At 49.7% G+C, this 19,313-nt stretch overlaps 1 protein-coding gene and 1 pseudogene across 4 annotated transcripts in view; one reads left to right on the top strand and one right to left on the bottom strand.

Annotated features, from left to right (window-relative positions):
- The first annotated feature begins 352 nt into the window (after positions 1-352).
- LOC115316661 lies at positions 353-3,571 on the top strand (annotated as a pseudogene). 3 transcript variants are annotated; one of them, XR_003917913.4, is made up of 7 exons: positions 353-407; positions 791-821; positions 882-979; positions 1,297-1,444; positions 1,628-1,773; positions 2,293-2,377; positions 3,313-3,571. The product of XR_003917913.4 is annotated as a phospholipid hydroperoxide glutathione peroxidase-like, transcript variant X3 (transcript). The 3 variants fall into 3 exon arrangements; XR_003917912.4 differs by lacking the exon at positions 353-407 and adding an exon at positions 473-686; XR_006077542.1 differs by lacking the exon at positions 353-407 and adding an exon at positions 524-686 and having other exon boundaries at positions 791-979.
- Positions 3,572-4,071: 500 nt separating this feature from the next.
- Positions 4,072-19,313, bottom strand: part of LOC115328525 (glycogen debranching enzyme) — a 61,076-nt gene continuing 45,834 nt past the window's right edge. The window contains exons 21-28 of the mRNA XM_040209077.2: positions 18,089-18,314; positions 15,541-15,652; positions 14,963-15,098; positions 13,988-14,100; positions 11,693-11,910; positions 10,606-10,703; positions 8,473-8,560; positions 4,072-6,221 (exon numbers count right to left, since the gene is read on the bottom strand). Coding sequence (XP_040065011.2) covers positions 5,955-6,221; positions 8,473-8,560; positions 10,606-10,703; positions 11,693-11,910; positions 13,988-14,100; positions 14,963-15,098; positions 15,541-15,652; positions 18,089-18,314 — 1,258 coding nt within the window. The 3' untranslated portion in view covers positions 4,072-5,954. The remainder of the gene's footprint in view (positions 6,222-8,472; positions 8,561-10,605; positions 10,704-11,692; positions 11,911-13,987; positions 14,101-14,962; positions 15,099-15,540; positions 15,653-18,088; positions 18,315-19,313) is intronic.

Consider the following 19,313-nt stretch of genomic DNA (forward strand, 5'->3'; position numbering starts at 1 on the left):
CCCGACAACGAGCTCCGGGCCCTCCGGGCACTTCTCCACGGACTCGGAGCCGGAGACGTCGCGGTGTTAACGAGCGGAGCGCCCCCTACATCGTGACGTCGCCGTCTTCCAAGCGCCGGCCGCTCCCGATGCGCGATGGAGGCTACACGGTCGCTACACTACCCCCTTTTAAGCCACAGTAGTATGTTGTTGCCCATGTGATCAACTATCATCCGCGAATCCGATTCGACGGATAGCGAGATAGCTCCGTCTGGCTCCGTTGGCTCCGTCGGCTCCGTCAGCCGTCAGCTCCGTCGCTGTCGTCGCTCCGTTCAGAAAGCTTTAGAAGGCGCTGCAGGAGGGTAGGAGGGTGGATCTGCGAAACTCCAAGAAACAAACGAACAACCAAGTTTTGTTATACTTTAAAGGTAAGTGCGTTGTTTCCTTACCTTCGCTTTGTTTTCTTGCAGGTGAGTGTTTACGACGCAGATCTGTACTTCCGCCAGGTTGAAAAAGACCTCGTCAGCCCGTTTCTATTTTTAGTCTGTCGGCCCGTTATCGTTCGCTGCACCACCGGCTTCTCGGATCAGGCAGTCGGCGGTAGATTAATCGAAAGCCGTCTAAGCGTTTCGAGCGCTCGAATCGACGTGCTGTTTGCCGAGTGCAGCAAAGTAACCGTCACCGGGCGTCGAAAGCGGCGTAATGATGTGCGTATTGATTCCGCGCCGGCCCAGTGCCTCTGACGGCGTAGCCGGACGGTCCGGGGGTGGTCGATCCGTTTCCTTACCGATTCAATGTATTCTGTTTGCAGAGCGCTCCGGACAGGCGCACGCAGAGCCATGGTAAGTGGTGGCCTCCGTTTTGAGTTTCTTCTCGCATGCCTGATAGCTTCCCACCCGCAGGCAACTGCCGCGAGTGACGGCTGGAAGACGGCTGCTTCCATCTACGATTTCGACGCCGTTGACATTGACGGAAACCAAGTGTCCTTGTCCAAATACAGGTGCGTGGCCCTCCTGCGTAGCGTGGCGTGACCTTCGCCACACCGCTTGTCGGAAAGGAACATCCAAACACCGCCATTTGCAACCTGCCTCACTCGCCAAGGCCAACTCTGCTCGCGGGAGCAGAACGCGGGTTGGCCGCGCTCGAGTGGTATTGTTTGTCGACAAAACGATTTCTCGGCTCCGAGGGCCGCCGCGCCAATGAGGCGTTTTGTTACGTCTGTGAGCGGGTCCAGTCTCCACACTCGGGCGGGAGTTGCTTATCTGCCCAGAGTTGCTTATCTGCCCAGAGTTGCTTATCTCTACGTGTTTTGTGCAGGGGCCATGTAGCTCTGGTCGTGAACGTGGCCTCCAAGTGAGGCATGACCAACAAAAACTATCAGCAGCTCCAAGAGCTGCATGAGAAGTTTGCAGAATCCAAGGGTCTGCGCATCCTCGCATTTCCCTGCAACCAGTTCGGGGGTCAGGTAAGCGAGCATTTTGATCTCGAGGCATCATTGCAACGTGGATTGAACAAACAAACGGGCACCTGTCACGTGGCGCTAGAGCATTTCTTTCATCATAAGCCACTTAAGCTGAGCAGTTCCCAGGTGGAAAGTTGCGAACCCCGCTAACTGGTGAAGAAAGGTAAACACGGCAACCCGTTCCAGGAGCCCGGCACGGAGGCAGAGATCAAGGAGTTTGCGAAGAAGTTCAACGTCCAGTTCGACATGTTCAGCAAGGTGAACGTCAACGGGGACCAGGCCCATCCGCTCTGGAAGTACCTCAAGCACAAGCAGTCTGGCTTCTTGATGGAGTGAGTCCAACCCCAGGCTTGCCAGACCCTGAACTAACTTTCCTGGAGTGTTATTGCACACTCTCTGCTGTACCGTGACTGCATATCAACCTTTTTGAGGCCCATTTTGTTTTCGTTTGCAAAGTGCACGAGCTGTGGCAACTCTTCACAAGCGCATAGTTTTGGCTACTGCTTCTAGGTCTGTTTGTATGTACACTTGGGTTCTTTCAAATAGCCTCTCCAGCTCAGTACACATTAATGGAGAAATTACTCGGTGTATATGAAGCGGTATTTTTGTTGGCATCATATTGTGCGTGAAAGCGCGCGCTCGCTTTTACCGCACTCAAAATCCACCATGGAAACTGCTCATAAGACCTTCTGACCTTGTCTAGAGTAACTGTATATGTGCAGCTTGCAGAGCAGAGTAGCTGCAACAGTGTCATTCGGAAGTATTTTTTTGAGCATCTCTCCTCCACCAAGGAAGAATTAGCAGGGAAAGGAATGCTTTGTCATTTAGTTACTCTAACCTTGCCATTGCAGTGCCATCAAGTGGAACTTCTCAAAGTTTCTGATCGACAAGGACGGTCAGCCAGTGAAGCGGTACGCTCCCACTACAGAGCCCCTGGTGAGTGCTTGCGCTTCCAACCGACAGAGAGCGCAGCCGCGTAGTTGGTTCTTTGTTCTGTGGCTCGTCTGAATCTGAAATCGCATTGGGGCATGTGCGGTGCAGATGCTTCGCTGGCAAGAAAAGACCGCTACCCGATGAAAGCGACTTTGGGCTTGACCGCTCGAGCGCAACAATTGTAGCCGGCGTTTTCTCATCCATCAAGTACTTTGAAAGACCGGGTTTTCATCTGATGGCTGCCGAGGGTTGGAGAATAAGAAAGCTTGCGCATGCTCCAAAGCTTGCCATTTGCCTGGCAAGACATTTAGGGCCTTTCAGTGGCTGGTTTGCACACTTGCAACCGCTTGTGTGACTTAAAACCTTTTTTGCGGCCAGAGAGCATACTGGCTCCATCTACTGGGTAGCCGTAGAACCGTTTGTTTCTGTATGTTACCAATTTATCTTTTTTTCTTGGGGGGGGGGGGGGGGGGGGGGCTGAAAAAATACATTGTTATTACCATTTCTCATAGGTAGTACTGATCTGACAAATCCCGCTTGAGCTTTGCTCTAGTGAAATGCACTTCCGGGGTCACCTCGTAGATGGCACCAGTGTGCATTCTTTTGTAAAAAGCCCCTTTATGCTTTAAAAGTAGCTCAAGGTGCGTTGATGCAGGAGGCGCTTTCAACGTGTAGCCTTTGGGAAGATCATGGTGGCACAGCGCAGCACTGAGCTAGATTTCAGACGCCATGTTTTTCCCAGGAGTGATGCGCAGCAAGTGTCTCGAGCATTTCCACAACAATGAATGGCCCCACTTTTCCCAGGATAGTTGCTCATAATAGAAGATTACTCTGTCCCAATCACACGGAAATGTGCAAACGGGCCTTTACGTTTGCAACGCTGCTCTACGCTTCGCTCCACCATTCCACATTTTAAGCGACTGGCTTTTGTTCCACAGGCCATCGAGCCAGACCTCCTGAAATACTTCTAAGTGCCCGACAGTCTGTTCTCTTGGGCGCGGCTGCGAAGAGTGGCACCCCTTGACGGAGGACCGTATGACGGCCAGGCTACAAATCGCGCCAGCGACCAGCCCGTCCTGAGGATCACCCCCCGTCCCGAGCCGAGGGGAGCCAGTCTTCGCTGCAGTCTCCGAGAGTCCGGCCGTCGACCGAGAAGTCACCCATTCCTAGTTCTTGCAATAAACCTGTTTTAGTTCAGTATGTGTTTGGGAGTCTAGACGCCTAAGGAAAGTGCAACGGAAAGCCACTGAAACCGTCGCAAAATCCAACACATACTTTGGAGGATATCTACAAAATAGTGGTAAATTGAGAATGGGAACAAAACTCAAAACGTGCCCAAACAGCTCGGCTTTCTACCACTAGACACTAAGCTGGCTGGCTTTGTCTGTATCAAAGTGGTCTTTTCTGTCTGTTAAATTGCCAATGTTTAAGGTTTGGCCAGGTTACGAGATAAAACAAATCGACAACGTTCCCACCATCGCATAAAAAAACGGACAGTCTGGAATAAAATAGCATGACATAAGCGAAGAAAAGAAAACCGCAATGCCCACCACAAGCCCTGAAGGATGCGGTGGTAACCCATTCTGTGAATACTGACCTTTTCCGTAGAATAAAAATAAATCTAGCATTTTTTTTTTTTTTTTTTTTTTTCTGCACACTTTTTGGTTGTCTACAAATTGACCAAGAGGCTGCCACACTTCCAGACCCAAATTTTATTGCCTAGCATATATGATGGGCAAACCTTACAATATATCCGAAGCAAAGTCAGTCGGGCTTGCACGTATCGACGCGCAACATTTTTACTGCCCATCGCATGACGAACATTTGCATTCCCCAAAGTTCAAAATATACCAATCACATTATGTACATGCATAAAAAAAAACAAAAAAAACTTGTACCTTGCTTTCAATAACTGCAAAAGACCTTGCATATGCCACCTATACTCCATCTTTCAAGTGGTATGCAGAGCTGTCAAAGGCACGTTGCACTCTGGTTACTGCACACATGTCGCGTTTTCTGAAAGTGCACTCTTGCCTTCCAGAACACTGCACACAACTCTTGGGACAAGTCATGGATCCTCTTAGAAATAATAAATATATTTATTAAACATCAACTTCGAGAGAAGGAACGTCTGACATTTTGATAGTCTGGAAGGAAAACTGGCAATATAGCACTTCCATTGGACACACTTCTCAATTTCCAAAAGCTCAACATGGCACAATTTTATTTTTGAGTATTGTAAAGGAGAGGGTCTCCATTAGAAACAAGAATGTGCAAGTGCACATTAGATAACGTCATACACGTACCATAAAAGTTGAAATTATTGTGAGTAGCACTGGCTCAGATTGCACGCATCAGATTTGTAAAATGCTCGATGCCGGAAGTGCTGAGGCAATGAACAGCACAACTCCCAAGGATGGGGTTTACTTATTGGTGTGCTCAAGGCTCCTTAAACACATTCGTGTCCAGACTGCCAAATATTGTGATTAGGTACATAGTTTGTGTGTGTGTGTGTTTTGTCCTGAACATTTGCATGTCAGTTTCGTATTCATCCCGGTTTCCAAAGCACATGCCATCTTGCAGCCCACCATTTGTGACCTCAATTAAACAAGCATCCTTCAGCAGTCGATAAGTATGAAGGCTTTTACGAGAAGTGCAATTTTAACAACTTCATGAAGAAGCTGCATAGCTTGGCAGGCAGTACAACTAGTGACCCCAATGATGCTTTATATTTATGCTCATGAACTGCCAGCGGGCTATCAGTATCGCATTTGTGAATATCCTATATCGGCATCATAACATGCTCCAAGCTTTAGGAACCCATGCTAAAGCGAATAAAAAAAAAACACCAAGGTCCTAAAACTTAAAATTATGTTAGCTTTACTCCGAGGCTCGCTCTGAACAGGTTGCCTAGTTTAGAATAAACACCCATTTTCTACAAAATAGTTCAAAACACAGACTGACCACAGCGGTTTAGGTGGCTAAACTTTTTTCAAAAGGGCATCCTTGTGGGCATCCTTGCCTAGAGCTCCTTGCCAGCCACATGGGAAAAAGCGGAACAATTTAGCGAACCATCCTCAAGAAGCAGCATTCCTCCGGCACCTCTGGCAAGGGCTGTAAACAAGCCCAGGTGGTATGGAGGTTCGAAGACTCCGTTGGACAACTTTCGGTCAACTGTGGCAAAAACGAAACGAAACGAAGGAGTCCAGCGGTTGCTAGAGATCTCCGAGCTCTCGGGAGTTCCCAAAGTTTTCAGAGCTCTCCACGGATCCTAAAGGCCCAGAGGGCCCAGAGGTTCAAGGACACCTTACGACCCTCGGTCTGATAAAGCTTTTACAACTCCTTGAGCTCTTGAAGCCCATCCATAAAACCCCTAGATAATGTAGGGGCCATAAAGTGACTAGAGGAACTAAACATGTCAAAGACCCAAAGTGCCCAGAAGTCCAAAGGTTTTGAAGATCCCTTCCACTCGAGATACCTCGAAAGCCCTAGAGCTCCCACAGGCACAGTTCAGTCTCGGAAGTCCGAGAAGTCTGAAAAACCCTGGGGCCTTGGGGGGGCCTCAAGACTTCCTGTGGTCCTAGATCTTCTGCATGTCGTAGAGGACCTCCAGTAGGCAGGCGTGGCTCCAGGCCTGAATGGGGCACGAGTCCAGGCAAGGGTCGCCGTTGCGGTTGGTCAGTTCTGGTAGGCCCCTCCAGGGGGACGCCTGGATGAGCTGGCCATTGTTGGCCAACACCTCCCTGATCTCAGCCTGCACCTCCTGCAAGGCTGCCTCGCTGTTGGCCACCTTGTGGGCAAAGTACAGCCGCGCCCGCAGGTAGTAGCCCATGGGCCACAGCCACTCCTGCACAGGACACTTGCGGTCAGCGGGACAAACTATTTCTTCTCGCCTCGAGCAATAGCGCGCGAGACGTATGGTGCCTGGAACGCATCTGCGACTGGTGTGTTTAGCATCTGCCGAAGCATACAAAGAGGTCCCAAAGTGGCAACAAATGACATTGGAAAAGCTGTCGGATGCACCATTGGTTGGTCATAAAATTTCCGGCAAAAAGCGCGAGCAAATGTCTGTGTCGCTGTTGTCGCAACGTCCCAACTCCTGACTGCCAAAGCTTCTGTGGGCTGTCAAAGTGGAGAGCGACCTGCAGCAGAACAGTCGTCTGCTACGTGCACCACCGCCAAAGTTGTGACTGACAATGTGACACCTCTACGACGACATCGGGCAGGAATCGAGGGACACTTTGGACACGGTACGAGGGGCGTTCATAAAGTTTGTATTATTGGCACAAAAAATTAAAGGAAACGGAACAAAACGGGCATCAACATGAGTGTGCGTCCCTCTAGTTTCTGCACAGTATAAACATTGCATGCTATAGTAGCTCGGAATGCCGCTAGGGAGATGAAACAAAAATGGCACCGCCTGTCGGTGCCAAGCACATGCAGTGATCCATTCTTTTTTTTTTCCTTTAAAGGGAAGCAATGCCAAGGATATTCATTCCAATCTGGGAGCGTTGTTCGGGGACAATGTCCAAGTTTACGACACTTTCGGTTAAATGGCACAGACGCTTCTAGTGCGGCCAAATAAGAGGAAAGCATTTCAAGGACGGCGACCAAGTGGTTGCTCAAGTGGAGCGATTCCTGAACACTCAAGACGAGGAGTTTTATAACAATGGCCTCCGGCATGTGGTGCATCGCTGGAAAAAGTGGGTAAATTTTGGTCGCGAACATGTAGAGAAAGTCTCGACTCCTACTCGAGTTTGATTTCTGAATCTATATTCCTTCGTGACAATAATAAAAACTTCATGAACGCCCCTCGTAAGAGCACCAGTTGGAGTCATGTTCCAGGCACCATAGCAAGGGCCAAAGCTTGGTTTTATTGATTATTTCAATAACTGCCACTAGAAGCTGCAAATACGAGGCTAGCAGTCTTTTAAATGCAGTGTCTGTGCTGTTAGGAATCGTTTCACGCAGATTATGGAGGGTTGGATAGAAGAAACACCTTCCTGTGCATGCAAGAAGCAGACATAGCACAAGTTGCTCTCTCTCTCTCTCTCTTCGGTTTTAACTTAAAGGGATCATGAAACGATTTTCCTACTTCTTCCTCCTTAGCATTAATCCTCCACTCAAATGCGAATTGTGAAATCACATGGTCGTGACATTCCTTCGGCACCGGTGCGATGACTCCTAGGTTCCACCGGCTTTTTATGCACACCATAGAACTTGTCATTCTCCAGTGACAATAAGTTCCGTCAGGGCACTCATTGGCCACGAACGCAAATCCAAATATTTGTCGACGGATTGATTGTTGACGAGCGCATACGTCCGAATGACGCAGTTCTCGTGCCCAATGCACGAGCTGGGCTATGCTGATGTCAGTTTGGCGCCGGTGACGCGCTTTCGGGACCGCGGATGCATCATAGTGAAAAGGCGGAGAACTTTCGAAGGCCAAGAAGGTACAAAATAGTCCGCTATATTTTCAAATGTTCGTACCGAAAAGCTGGCTTTTGACTTTCTAGCCTCTTTCTTTTGGCCAACTAAACTATATGCAACTAATAAAGTCCCAATTTAAAATCATCCATCCCAACCCAAAATTCGTTTCATGACCCCTTTAAGCAAAATGAATGTCTGGGTAGACAGATCTGCCAAACAAAAGATTCTTGCTTCGAGGCCCTCGCAGAACAACTTTTTGTTTTAGGTACCACGCGCCTGGCTGGAACAGTAAAGATCCTATGTTCCTGCAAAATTAGCTCTCCCAAATCGAGTGGAATTCCGACCGTCTTTGATTTTGTTTGTTTTAATCAGGTCATTCGTGTTTTAAGCTGAATAAAGTACTATTTCTTTACCATGTTTGCACTTTCACCTCCTCCACCCTTTCCAGAAAAAAATTAGGGTCCAGAGGGTTTAATAAATAGTAGCAGAATTCATAAGCAAACCCTGCAAGCTTAGAAACTAATAGAGTTGCCTTAAACACACATTAGGGGCAATAGGAGAAAACCCAAGTGTTTAGGCTGAGAATTGCAAGCACTTTCGAGCATAGTCAATCTCAATGATGCTGGAAAGCACAGCAGGTTGCGTGGCATTAAAGTGACAGCACTCACAGGACCCTGGTGATAGTTGAATCCATGTGCCACCTTGTAGTCATTTGAGTCGTTGCTGTTGCTGTAGTAGCCGTTGTAGTTCAGATCACTGAGGGAACAAATTAAATGCAACTGTCAGACACAAAAAAAAGTGCCAAGAGCATGTTGAAAGGCAGTGACCAGTGACCACTCCCAGGTTCCATTCTATAGACCAACACGCGGCCCTGACGTCACGCAGCTGCGGTGGCGCTGTCGACGGCACTGCGCATGCGCAGACGCTTCGCTTCGCGCGAATTTGGTTTCTGCGCAAGCGCAGTGCCCACACCTGGTGTGGGCAAACGCGGGTTTGTTTGTAAACAGCGTGTCGGTCTATAGTAAGAGAAACTAAACTCCAGTTGGAGCAAAAGCAAGGCATCCTCAGTAGTTTATCAAGCGCACATAAATTGGCCGCAGGAAAGCTGAAGTCTGATGATCTGTGCATGCATAGTCTCGCACAATACGAAAAACCCACTGGGACCGTGCAGCTGGGACGGTGGATGACGGGGGCACAGTATACGTCGCAGAGAGTTGGACATTGTGCCGGGGAGAGGGAAATGCAATAATGCATCAAAACTTTTGTGCCTGGAATGTGTCTCTGAATGGCGTGCTTACTGCTCCCTCCTCTTTGGTTCCTCGGCTTCCAAATTGTAATGTGATATTTGTGTCGGGCTATTTCATAGTGCAATCCTGGTAACGACATGACAGCAGAGATGAATGACCGTGGCAGATGCCCGTTCTGCCATCAAGCTCTCCAGCTGGACGGCCCGTGGAAACTACAGCAGCCACGAGTTAACGCACTGTGACAATGGCGACACTCGCGTGAGTGCAATATTTTTGCCAGAACTTCTACAACCAATCTCCAGGATCGCGACGTCCGAGGGCGTGACACGCTGGCTCGTGTGGCATATTATGTTGCCACATTGGGATTGTTTCAATGCACGAGCGGCCTTGGACGCTACACACATTAGGTGAAGACACGTTCCAGTCAACCCGTCCAAACTGAACCGGCAAATAGTGCCTGAACACACTCCCTCCTCTCGGAACAATGTGAACTTGTCCAAGGCGCGAGCAGCGGAAGGCTAGCCCCTTTCTCACCCTCGCGCTGCAAATAGCAGAATCGTCTTCTGCAGGGCAGAAAACCGGTTCCCAGTTTCCTCCCCTCTGTTCCCTCTCACACTCTTCTCTTCACCCCACAGGAGCAAGTCTCAGAGCTACGCCCCACAGAAAGAAGGGTCTCCCTCTTTCACGAATGGAAAGGAAGAATTAAGGGAGAGTTTCCTCCTTTCAGGCTGCTCTATCAACCTATAAAAAACACAATTTGCCAGAAATATTTTTCTCAAACCGGAGGTCTGATGAAGAAGGTGTAGTTTATGACGCCCCCAACAAAAAGTGGCATCCCTTTCGTTCGCTCGTACCAAACTCTATAGAGCGAGCGAGGGCTAAGCATGATGCGCCACCTGCCGTCGGCGTTACAGGACATGTCCACATGTGCCACTTCGCTCCAGTCGGAGACAAAATCCACCGCCCCAGCTTTCGTTCCCGCAAAATTGACTCCCCAAATTTAGATGCATACAATCTCGGCATGCCCCTCGCTCGCCAGGGAAGTCGGCACTGGGGCAAAGCGAGTCTGGTGCAAGGAGCAACTGAATGGCGGAACCAGGATGTCGCCTTTCTTTCGTTGCCAACTCCTCATTGGCAGAGAAGGTGCCACATGCGCAAACTTTGACTACGGTGCTGCCTCGCGGAGTATTGGGTTTGAGGAGGGACACATTTTTCGCTTTGCATTCACAAAATGTCGACAATGAAGTCTTACTAGCAGGAAGCTTCTTAAAGCTTTAGACACAATGTGCCACTTAGACACAGAATTCTTTTTATAACGCAAGCACTATTTCAAGGCGGCCGTAACAGCTGACAACGCTGCAAGTGTGCACGCACTTTCGTGGGTGCATGCCCGGTGAACTGTGCCCCGTGCCATTGCGTCTTCTGCAATAGCAACATTCGCTTCTTCCACAATAACTCAAGTAAAAAATCTGAGACCGTCGCGATGCTCCGCTTCGCAAGCAAAGCACACAGAGTTGCTCTAGAGCACGCATTCTAGAGCAGACAGGGCCCCACCTGGGGTCCAGCGTCTTCATGCCGAAGGGTCCAACGAGCACCTCCCGCACCACCTTCAGTGCCTCCCAGGCCCTTTGCACCGTGAACAGCTCGGGGGCCTGCAGACGCCACCCCCTCAGCACACACCCTACGAGGTATCGGCCACTGCAAGTATGGTGCCTAGAACGCATCTCCGACTGGTGTTTGCCACGTCCCAAGAAATGCTCCCTCGAATCTGGCGACGACAGAAGCGTCACGTTGTCGCCGGCCGCGACTGCGAGGGTGTCATGGCAGCTGGTGGACATGCCAGACACCTGTTCTGCTGCAGATCAGTCTCCAGCTTGATGGTCCGTAAAAGCTTTGGCAGCCAAGAGTTCGGATGCCGCGACAACAGTGACACTCGCACTCTCTCGTGCTTTTTTTTTCGGAGCTTATACTCCCATCGCCAGGATTGCGACATCCGACAGCATGACATTTGTGACATTATTTATTTCCGATGCACGAGCAGAATAGGACGCTAGACACACCAGTTGGAGACGTTTTCGGGGCATCGTACAGCGGGGCTTGGGCAATGCCCGTCGCAGTCTCCCCTCCAGTCGTGCCTAGCCAACGAGAGATTGAATGCTCTGCGTTAACCATGGAGTTTGTCTATTGAATCTAAAGGAAAGGGTTTGCCATCTTTGCATTGACCTCGGCCACCTCGGAATGTAGGAACATGGAGGGAGCCAGGGCTAGGTCGTTAGCAAGGCCCAGCCCCACCGGCAGGGCTAGAGCGAGGCAGTGGCAAAATATAGCTCGCAGGGTTACTTCCCAGTCTATTCTAGCTGAAATCTGGCAAGAGAATGTGGTGTCGCGCACTGTAGTAAGGACTTACTAAAGCTGACCAGCAACTGAAAAACTTCGATGAGCCCGCAAAACAAACATGCCTAACTTTTTCTGCGCTTTCTTGACCCCCTCTTTTGTCGCTCTCTTTCTCGTTGGCTCTCTCGGAACCACCGACGTTGGCGCTTATGACCCGCTGTGCTCCACTGCGACCTTTGTCTACCCCAACATCCACCCCCCCCACCCCAACCAGGTGTGCAACCGGGCAGATCCGGGCATGCCTCACCAGCACCATGGCAATGGGGAAGTTTGGGCGCAGCTGGTAGTCAGACCAAGGGGGTGCGGCCCCGTAGCAGTCCTTGTAGATGCAGCGCCGGTTGGTCAGGTGCGGATGCAGGTCGTCCGGGGAGGTGGGCTCGTTCGCGGGGGGCACCCAGAAGCAGCCCTCGAAGTGCTTTTTGATCAGCGACCCCCACTGGTCAAAGGTCATCACCGTCTTCACACCTGCAAACACACGTGCCACGGAAGGAACATACAACTTCCGCTCGTCATGCCCAGCGGGTCTTCAAGCAACAGTACTATGCACCATTTTCAACAAACTATGGGATGTTAAAAAAAAAATTAAGGGGTTTTTGTGGTTGCAAAGATTAACTATATGCATGACCAAACCCTCATTCTCCGCCCAAATGTAGTGCTAGTGGTCCGAACCAGAGTCCAAAAGTTTCAGAACTAACCGTTATCTCGGACAAAAGTTACAAGTGATTTGCTGAAAATTTCAATGGAAACATGGGATCCGTTTTGTCTGTTTTCGGTAAATGACGCCGTTAAACTACATGCATTTGAGAGCTAGCTCCGTTGACTGCCATTTTTCCATTAAAATTTTATAAAACCATTTATATCTTCTGAATAAGATAACGGTCAGTCATAATACTTTGGTGCCTAATTCAACTACATTTGGGTGAAGAATGAGCGTTCGGCAATGCATAGTTTAGTTTAAAACAAAAAAAAAGCCCTGTAAATTTTTTTTTTTTTTTTGTGGGAGGGACATTTTGTATTTTGAATATATGTAATTTAATTACAATTTGAGAATTACTAGTGCATGAAAAGTAATATTTGTTACAATTAAACATGACATTTAAAAAGATTGAGGTACACCTAAGCACTTCTTATGAGTTGTGAATGCGAAAGCATGTACATAATTCTTGCTGTACGCATGCTGGCGCGCCGACTGGCGCCGTTGGACACGCAGCGCCATGAGGTGGCCGGTCGTTGAAACTGACGCTGCACGTCAGTTTCAACGACGGACCACCTCATGGCGCTGCGTGTCCAGCGAAGGGGAGCCTGGTCGACGCGCGCTAGCCAATGGGATTGAAGCGGTGTAAGAGGTGCCGTGGCTAACCGGCGAATGGGAGCTGGCTTGACTTGGAGAAGTATTTGAGAGCCGTTTGGCGTGGTTTCAAAGCTGATGACGGCGGCTCGCTCCATGAGACCCAGTTAATGCTTTCGCATTAAAAAGAAACGCAGTTACCTCGCAAGTACTTTCCTTCGAAAGCTAGGTAACCGACGCATGGTAATGTTTTGTGGCAAAATATATTTCTTAATTTCTTGCCTAGCCAACACAAAATTCAGCAAATGGAATTTTTTGTTTCAGCATTCTGTGCTTTGTTTCACCAAGTTCATTAATAGGGCAGCAAGGTCAAAGTGCAATAAAATCAGTTGTTTCACTATACTGCAACACTGATAAGATTCTTAGAGTATGAAGGCAATGAAAGGATCAAATGGAGGCTCAGACCTTTAAAGCTGCACAAAACAATAATCAAAAGTACCAAATTACAACTATTACAAATCACTCAAAGTAATTCAGATAGTACAGGAATCGAACTAGTTCGATCGAGTTTCGCAGAAGCCCTCTACTACCTCCCTTATGTGGCGGCCTCCACCACATGTCAGGAACTGCTCGAGCCCCGAAGTAGCACTGCCCAAAATCCGAGAGCCCACACATGAGCCATGCATCGCCAATGCAGGCGACTGTTGTGGATGACAATGGTGAACTTGCACCATTACAATATATAGTCTTAATTTCTATTCGGATGAACTGGAAAGCCGCGGAACTAAAGCCACAGAGCGCACCAAAGTCCTAGAGTTCGGCCGTCAAAAGCATTAAGTAGCAAATGCAGAGAAAAACAAGCATATGCACCGAAAGGTGAGCTATATTCCAAAGGGTGGTTATTGGTCCAATAGCAGACCATACAAAGACATGCTTAGACATACAAAGACCATCACAACATGCAAAGACTCTATGACCTGTTAGTGGAAAGGGGCCCAGCAGATAATATCTCCATATTGAAAAACCGTACCAACTAGCCCCACTTTCCATTCTGATAATGTCTCGTGAGTCGGTTTCTATGGCCCTATATCACCATTAAGGGCACAAAGAACAAGACAGCTGTGCCTTTTTGGGGTACACATCAAGAAGCGCGGTACACCAAGGAGCCACTGCATCTTGAGACCACATACAACACTGAGCTCGTTTGAAGAGTCCTCAGTCGAGAGGCCTGCTTCCAGTCCCCATGCCACTCACCGTGCTCAGTCTTCTCCACGGCGTTGTAAGGGTAGAAGCCCTCCTTGTACATCTGGTCCAGCCAGCGCAGGGTGGACTTGCACAGGCCCACAAGCTCCACTGCAGATCCATTCCTGCGAGCGGAGCGGCACATGGTCTGGCTGTCATAGACAACGGCTGAACGGCGGCAGAGTGCCACACCTGCCCACCAAATCCAACTTGACCGTCTGGCACCAGACGACAGAGATCGAGACCAAGTCTGCAACTGGAAAGGGCTCCCGTGTTTGGGCCCAGTGAGGAGAATCTATGTCGCATTTCTTTTTTAACATTTATCGGTTTACAGTTTGTGAAGATTTTCCACCTTTCCTTTCTTAAAAATCGAAGCGCATCTTCAAGAGTGCCGTTAGAGTAAAATAAAGAAAAATGGACATCCTCCACGGGAAAGCCTTCGCCGCACGCACGTCGCGCAAGAACATGAACCAGAGAACAGTTGTGAAGGCAACCACTGCAAAGCCTTTTGGAGTCGGAAAGTTAGCTGCAACCCCAATTGTCGAGATGCCGTTTCTTCATTCATATCACTTGGGGTTTCCAAGGGGTGTTTCCGGCTCTTTCCTAATTAAAGGTGAGGAGCTAACTCATTTCTTCGAGTAGTCGGGCGCTCAAAACGGACACCCAGTCTGGTTGTCCCAGCAATCGTGCTCAGCCGTCAGCACGATTGCTGGGACGTCACCCGAGTCGACCGACTCGGCTGACGTCGACGTGGCCGCAAACGACCCGCGGGAGAGATACGCATTTAATCGTGCACGTTACGAAGTGGGCTACACCAGAGGCACCCTACGAACCTAGACGCAGCAATAGACGGTGGACACCCCCCAAGTAATGAAACCTCCGAGTTCCTGCCTAGCGCCACGTGGCGAGGGCACCGCAGCACGAAGTGGTGACCCTCCACACTTAATGAAACGTGCAACCCTCCAAGTGTACAGAGACTAGCCTTGCCTGGGCGTGGCCGGGTGGCCCTTGTTACCAGCCTTCTCCGAGCTGCCCATTTTGTCCATCCAAGTGCCGCAGTTGTGGGCGTTCCCGCCGCGCACAAAGCCCGTCCGCAGGTCGACGCCGGCCTCCACGTTGAAGCCTGCGCAAGCCCACGTGGATCCGTATTTGGCCGAGCAATCTGGAACTTGGTTCTGGGCATCAGTGTGGCCACTATAAGCGCCTCCCGTGAAGATGTCCACTTTCTCGGGAGGTTAAGAGGACCGAAGCAAAAACGTACGGGCAGAGGAGCGATCTGTTGCTGCTCTAAAGCACCTAAAAGTCTGCCGACTTCCTTGTTCGAAGGACCCACAGAAAATGCGCAATGTGTGCCAAAGGTCCGGTAAATAAACAAATCACTAGCTTAAACGGCACGTGGCGTCGACCGTAAATATGTGCTCCGGTCCCACCCATTTGCATTCTTCCACTTGCTCGCTCGGACAGCCCGAAAGAACCTCCCTCCAAGTCGGAGATCTTATCCTGCGCTTTCCCTGAACGTGCATGCCAGTTCAGCACAGTTCAGCGAAGCCACGAGCAAATCTCACCTTCGTGGGTCATCTGCGAGTCAATCTGGTACCCTGCATTGCGCTCCCGGAACGAGATGCCCTCGAAGTGCCGCTGGATCGCCTCCTGAATCACTTCTTCCAGCGGCATATCCTGCAAGAACACCTCCCATTGGTCACCCCGCGAGAGGGTCCTACCCAAGCCGTCGCACGTGCTGGCGCAGTAGCCGTCACCCCAACGAAGAATTGTAGATATAATTTGCCCAAAAAATATGTGTTGTGCATCTTGATTAAACTGTCATAAGAAGTCTCGTTCTAATTACGCCGCATCATCTGCTAGCCTGCTGCGCCTTATTCATTCCCAAGCGTGCGACTCCTGCTAAATAACTGGACGATCTTACTCGCGTAGTGACTGGAAACGGGAATTTAATGGGACGAGGCCAGTGTACGAATCGCGCTGTTGCAGATAGAAAAAGAGTAGTGATGTGCTGCCTGGGAGAGCAGCCCTGAGAAGGTCTCATGATCGTCGTCTTCTTTGATGGCTGTTGAAAATATTCAACAGACTGCTGCCTCGAGGAATGAGGCAGCACAAACCTCATATCACCAAAGTAGAGAGCTTGATTTCACGTACTACTACACTAATAACATTTCGAGGAGTGAAAACAGCTCATAAAACTTTTAATGTAATTGTTTAAACATGATACCTCCCCTCCCATAAACAAGGCGCGTAGCTACGACGGCCACAGTGAAAATGACATACCGTAAAATACCGAGAAAGCGCCCCCCCAACTCAAGAGATAATACAACCAAAATATGGGGGGGCCCTTCCTTGGTTCCGCGCCAATATTCAAGATGGCGGATAAAAAAAATGGCAGCCACTAAAAGTATGCAATCTAGACTGCAGTCTTACCAAAAATGATTTCCGTAGACAGTTTCCTTGCGAACTTTATCCTTTTATTCGCTGTCGAAACCATCGAAGGATTCTTCAGAATCTGACCCAAAAACCAGGTCCACACACTCATCCCTCAGCTCGTCGCGGTCTTCCGGGACCACAACGCCGATGTCAGCGAGCCGATCGCTGACAAAGAAGTGCTGACGGCGCGTCCAGCACTTCTCTCGCACTCAAAAAATTCAAAAAGCGCGTCGTCCACTTTCTTGCTGAAAACGGGGGCTCCGTTTCCCAACTTGCGTCGTAACTTCGACTTTCCGAAGTTCTCTTGAAGAAGCACTTCATACCTCTTGTCCCATTCGCGGATTCTCTTGCGATCAAGCTTGAACTGACGCGATGTCCAATGCACGTTCTTGCCATTCAGCCTGTGCCACTGGACGACCTCTATCTTCTTTTGCACAGTGTACGAGTGCATAGCGCACGCAGTAACGCGACTGGTTCCGGCGCCGTCAAACAACAAAATGGCGAACAAAAGGTTCACGTGGTTCACGTTTACTTTTGGATTGGATTGGATCCCTGGCTACACATAAAAACAAAACTTCCAGAACGAAACTTTTTTCGGGGCCACCGGCAGCGGAAAAAGGGGGTAGGGGGAGGGGGGGGGGGGGGGGGGGCGGGCGCTTACTTGGTAGTTTATGGAAATGCGAAATGTGCGGAAAAAGGGAGGGGGCGCTTACACGAGGGGGGGCGATTACGCGGTATTTTACGGTAAGCATGCTCGGAAACAATCGCAACAAGCTCGCTTCTAACTGTTTGGCTTTTGGCATTCTTTGTGCTCGGAATGGCTCCGAATGGTGAAGTGTTCTAAACTTTTCACACATTTGAGTGTCCGTAAGAAGGCCCCAAATTATGTCGCAGAGAACCTCCGAAGGAACGGCCGAGATCACCACAATCCGAGTGGTTGACCATAAAATCAAAGGAGCGACAGATTGAGCGAGCGTCGCCCATGTCTCGACTCACGGCTGCTCATTTTTGTTTTGCCAACTTCCCGGCTACGAAGCGAGGTGCAGCCAAATGGGCAGCTGCCCCACTGCTGCCAAACACACAGGCAGTTGCGAGGGCCACAAAAAGGTCGCCCAAACAAAAAACAATGAAGGCCGTCGCAGCAAAACAAAATTGTACACTTCTCTAAAAAATTGTCAGAGTTGCGGTGCGTGCATCCGTTTTCAGTGTAGACATCAACCAAGCAAACAGGACGGCTTTCCTCCTCGCTGAATTCCTCCCTTACGTCTCTTCCCCTTTCACGTTTTTAGGAGATCAGGGACCGACAACGACGGCAGAGGCCTTGACGACAGCCGATAAAGTGTTTGAGTGGCTGCCCGAGCCCACGTGATGAGCACACTCTAAGCCTCTGCCCGGGGACACGAGCAAAACAAAAAAGCTTATCCTCGGGCAAAAAAAAAAAAAGTGTGCAAAAGCGGAGTGGAATTGAAGGAAGGAACACATCCACTTCTTTCACTACAGATGCTCGGACTGCAGAAAACTCGTCCCGTTCTAAAGCCCCTTTACGGGGTTGTAGGAGGGGTCAGAAATTGAGCCAACGGAACAGATGCATGTCACACACACAGTAATCGTTTCACCGACGCTTCCTCGAGCTCCACGCGAGGCGACATGAGACGCCAAAAAGTGCAGCGTCCCCACCTTGGCGCCGGGCTCCTGGGGTGGGCTGTCGTCGGTCGGGTAGAGGCGCGCCACCCGGTCCTTCAGCAGCAGGTAGCCCTGGGGGACTTCCTTGCAGTAGTCCTGGACGCTTTGCAGCCACCACCACACCGCGTCCCGGCAGTTGTAGCGTGCGTGCGTGCCCTTGTCCAGCAGGTTGGGGATCAGGCCGTGTCGCAGGCAGCCCCCAAACGCCAGCAGCAGAAACCTGGGAAACGGGAAGGGGCCACGGTTGTACAGCCGACGTGGCAGGGGCCGCTACGTGTTGCGCGGATGCCCCGCCGGCACGGAGGGGGCCGCAAGGTTAGAGCTTGAGAGAGCTTAAAGCGGAGCTCCGGTGGTTTTTTCAGCTACCCTATCTACCGAAACAGATTTTTGGAATAAGCTGGACTCTTTTCGTCTCGCTATTTATTATCTCTAAGTGTAAAAGAGCCAGATTTAGAAAATAGCAAATGAAGGTGATGCCAAATCAAACATTACAATTTCCCCACGCTCTCCAGCGAGGTCACGTCACACATTCAACTTGCGGGACGAGCGGGCAGTCTAAAAAATACCGCAATTTGCGCATCTTTTTTTGTTCTGTTGGTGGAAGCAGCATTTGTTTCACACCACCAAACTTTCTGTAACTTGTCGGAACGAGCTGTAATGCCCCCGTATCACGACATCCAACGTCACGTTTTCAGTGCTGCCCAGCAGAGCCCCTCTGCCTCTCAAACCAAATTTGGAACCTGAATAACTTCGCAAACGAAAAGTTATTGTGACTTGCAGTTTGGGGTACTTGTCAGATGCGTCTATTAATGTTACCCGAACCGATTTCGAGAGAAATCGGCGATTATCAAACTAAGAAACGCAAGAAGTTTCTTACGTTCAGCATTCTTACTACGCAATTTGTCCTCCGGAATTCTTATCAACTGCGGAGCAACAGTAAGATGCTCGCACTTAGCCCGCCCTGCGTTTCTTGAGTTGTCACTGCAGTACCCAGCAATGTTTTAGCAACTGTGCACCAACTACCGTATTTACTCGCAGAATGAACACAATTTTTTTTCCGAAAAATCTATGCAAAGTGAGGGGGGGGGGGGGGGGGGGGGGGGGGTTCATTACACGAAGTAAAGTTTTTGCTAATTTTAGCAAAAATTTAAATTTTTGCTATTTTCAGATAGCTAGAGATGAAGTTTTTCAATCGTATATTGTGGGAAGATACTCTCTG

The sequence above is a fragment of the Ixodes scapularis genome, unplaced genomic scaffold (genome assembly GCF_016920785.2).
Source record: "Ixodes scapularis isolate PalLabHiFi unplaced genomic scaffold, ASM1692078v2 PGA_scaffold12__126_contigs__length_90152505, whole genome shotgun sequence".
Lineage (NCBI taxonomy): Eukaryota > Metazoa > Arthropoda > Arachnida > Ixodida > Ixodidae > Ixodes > Ixodes scapularis.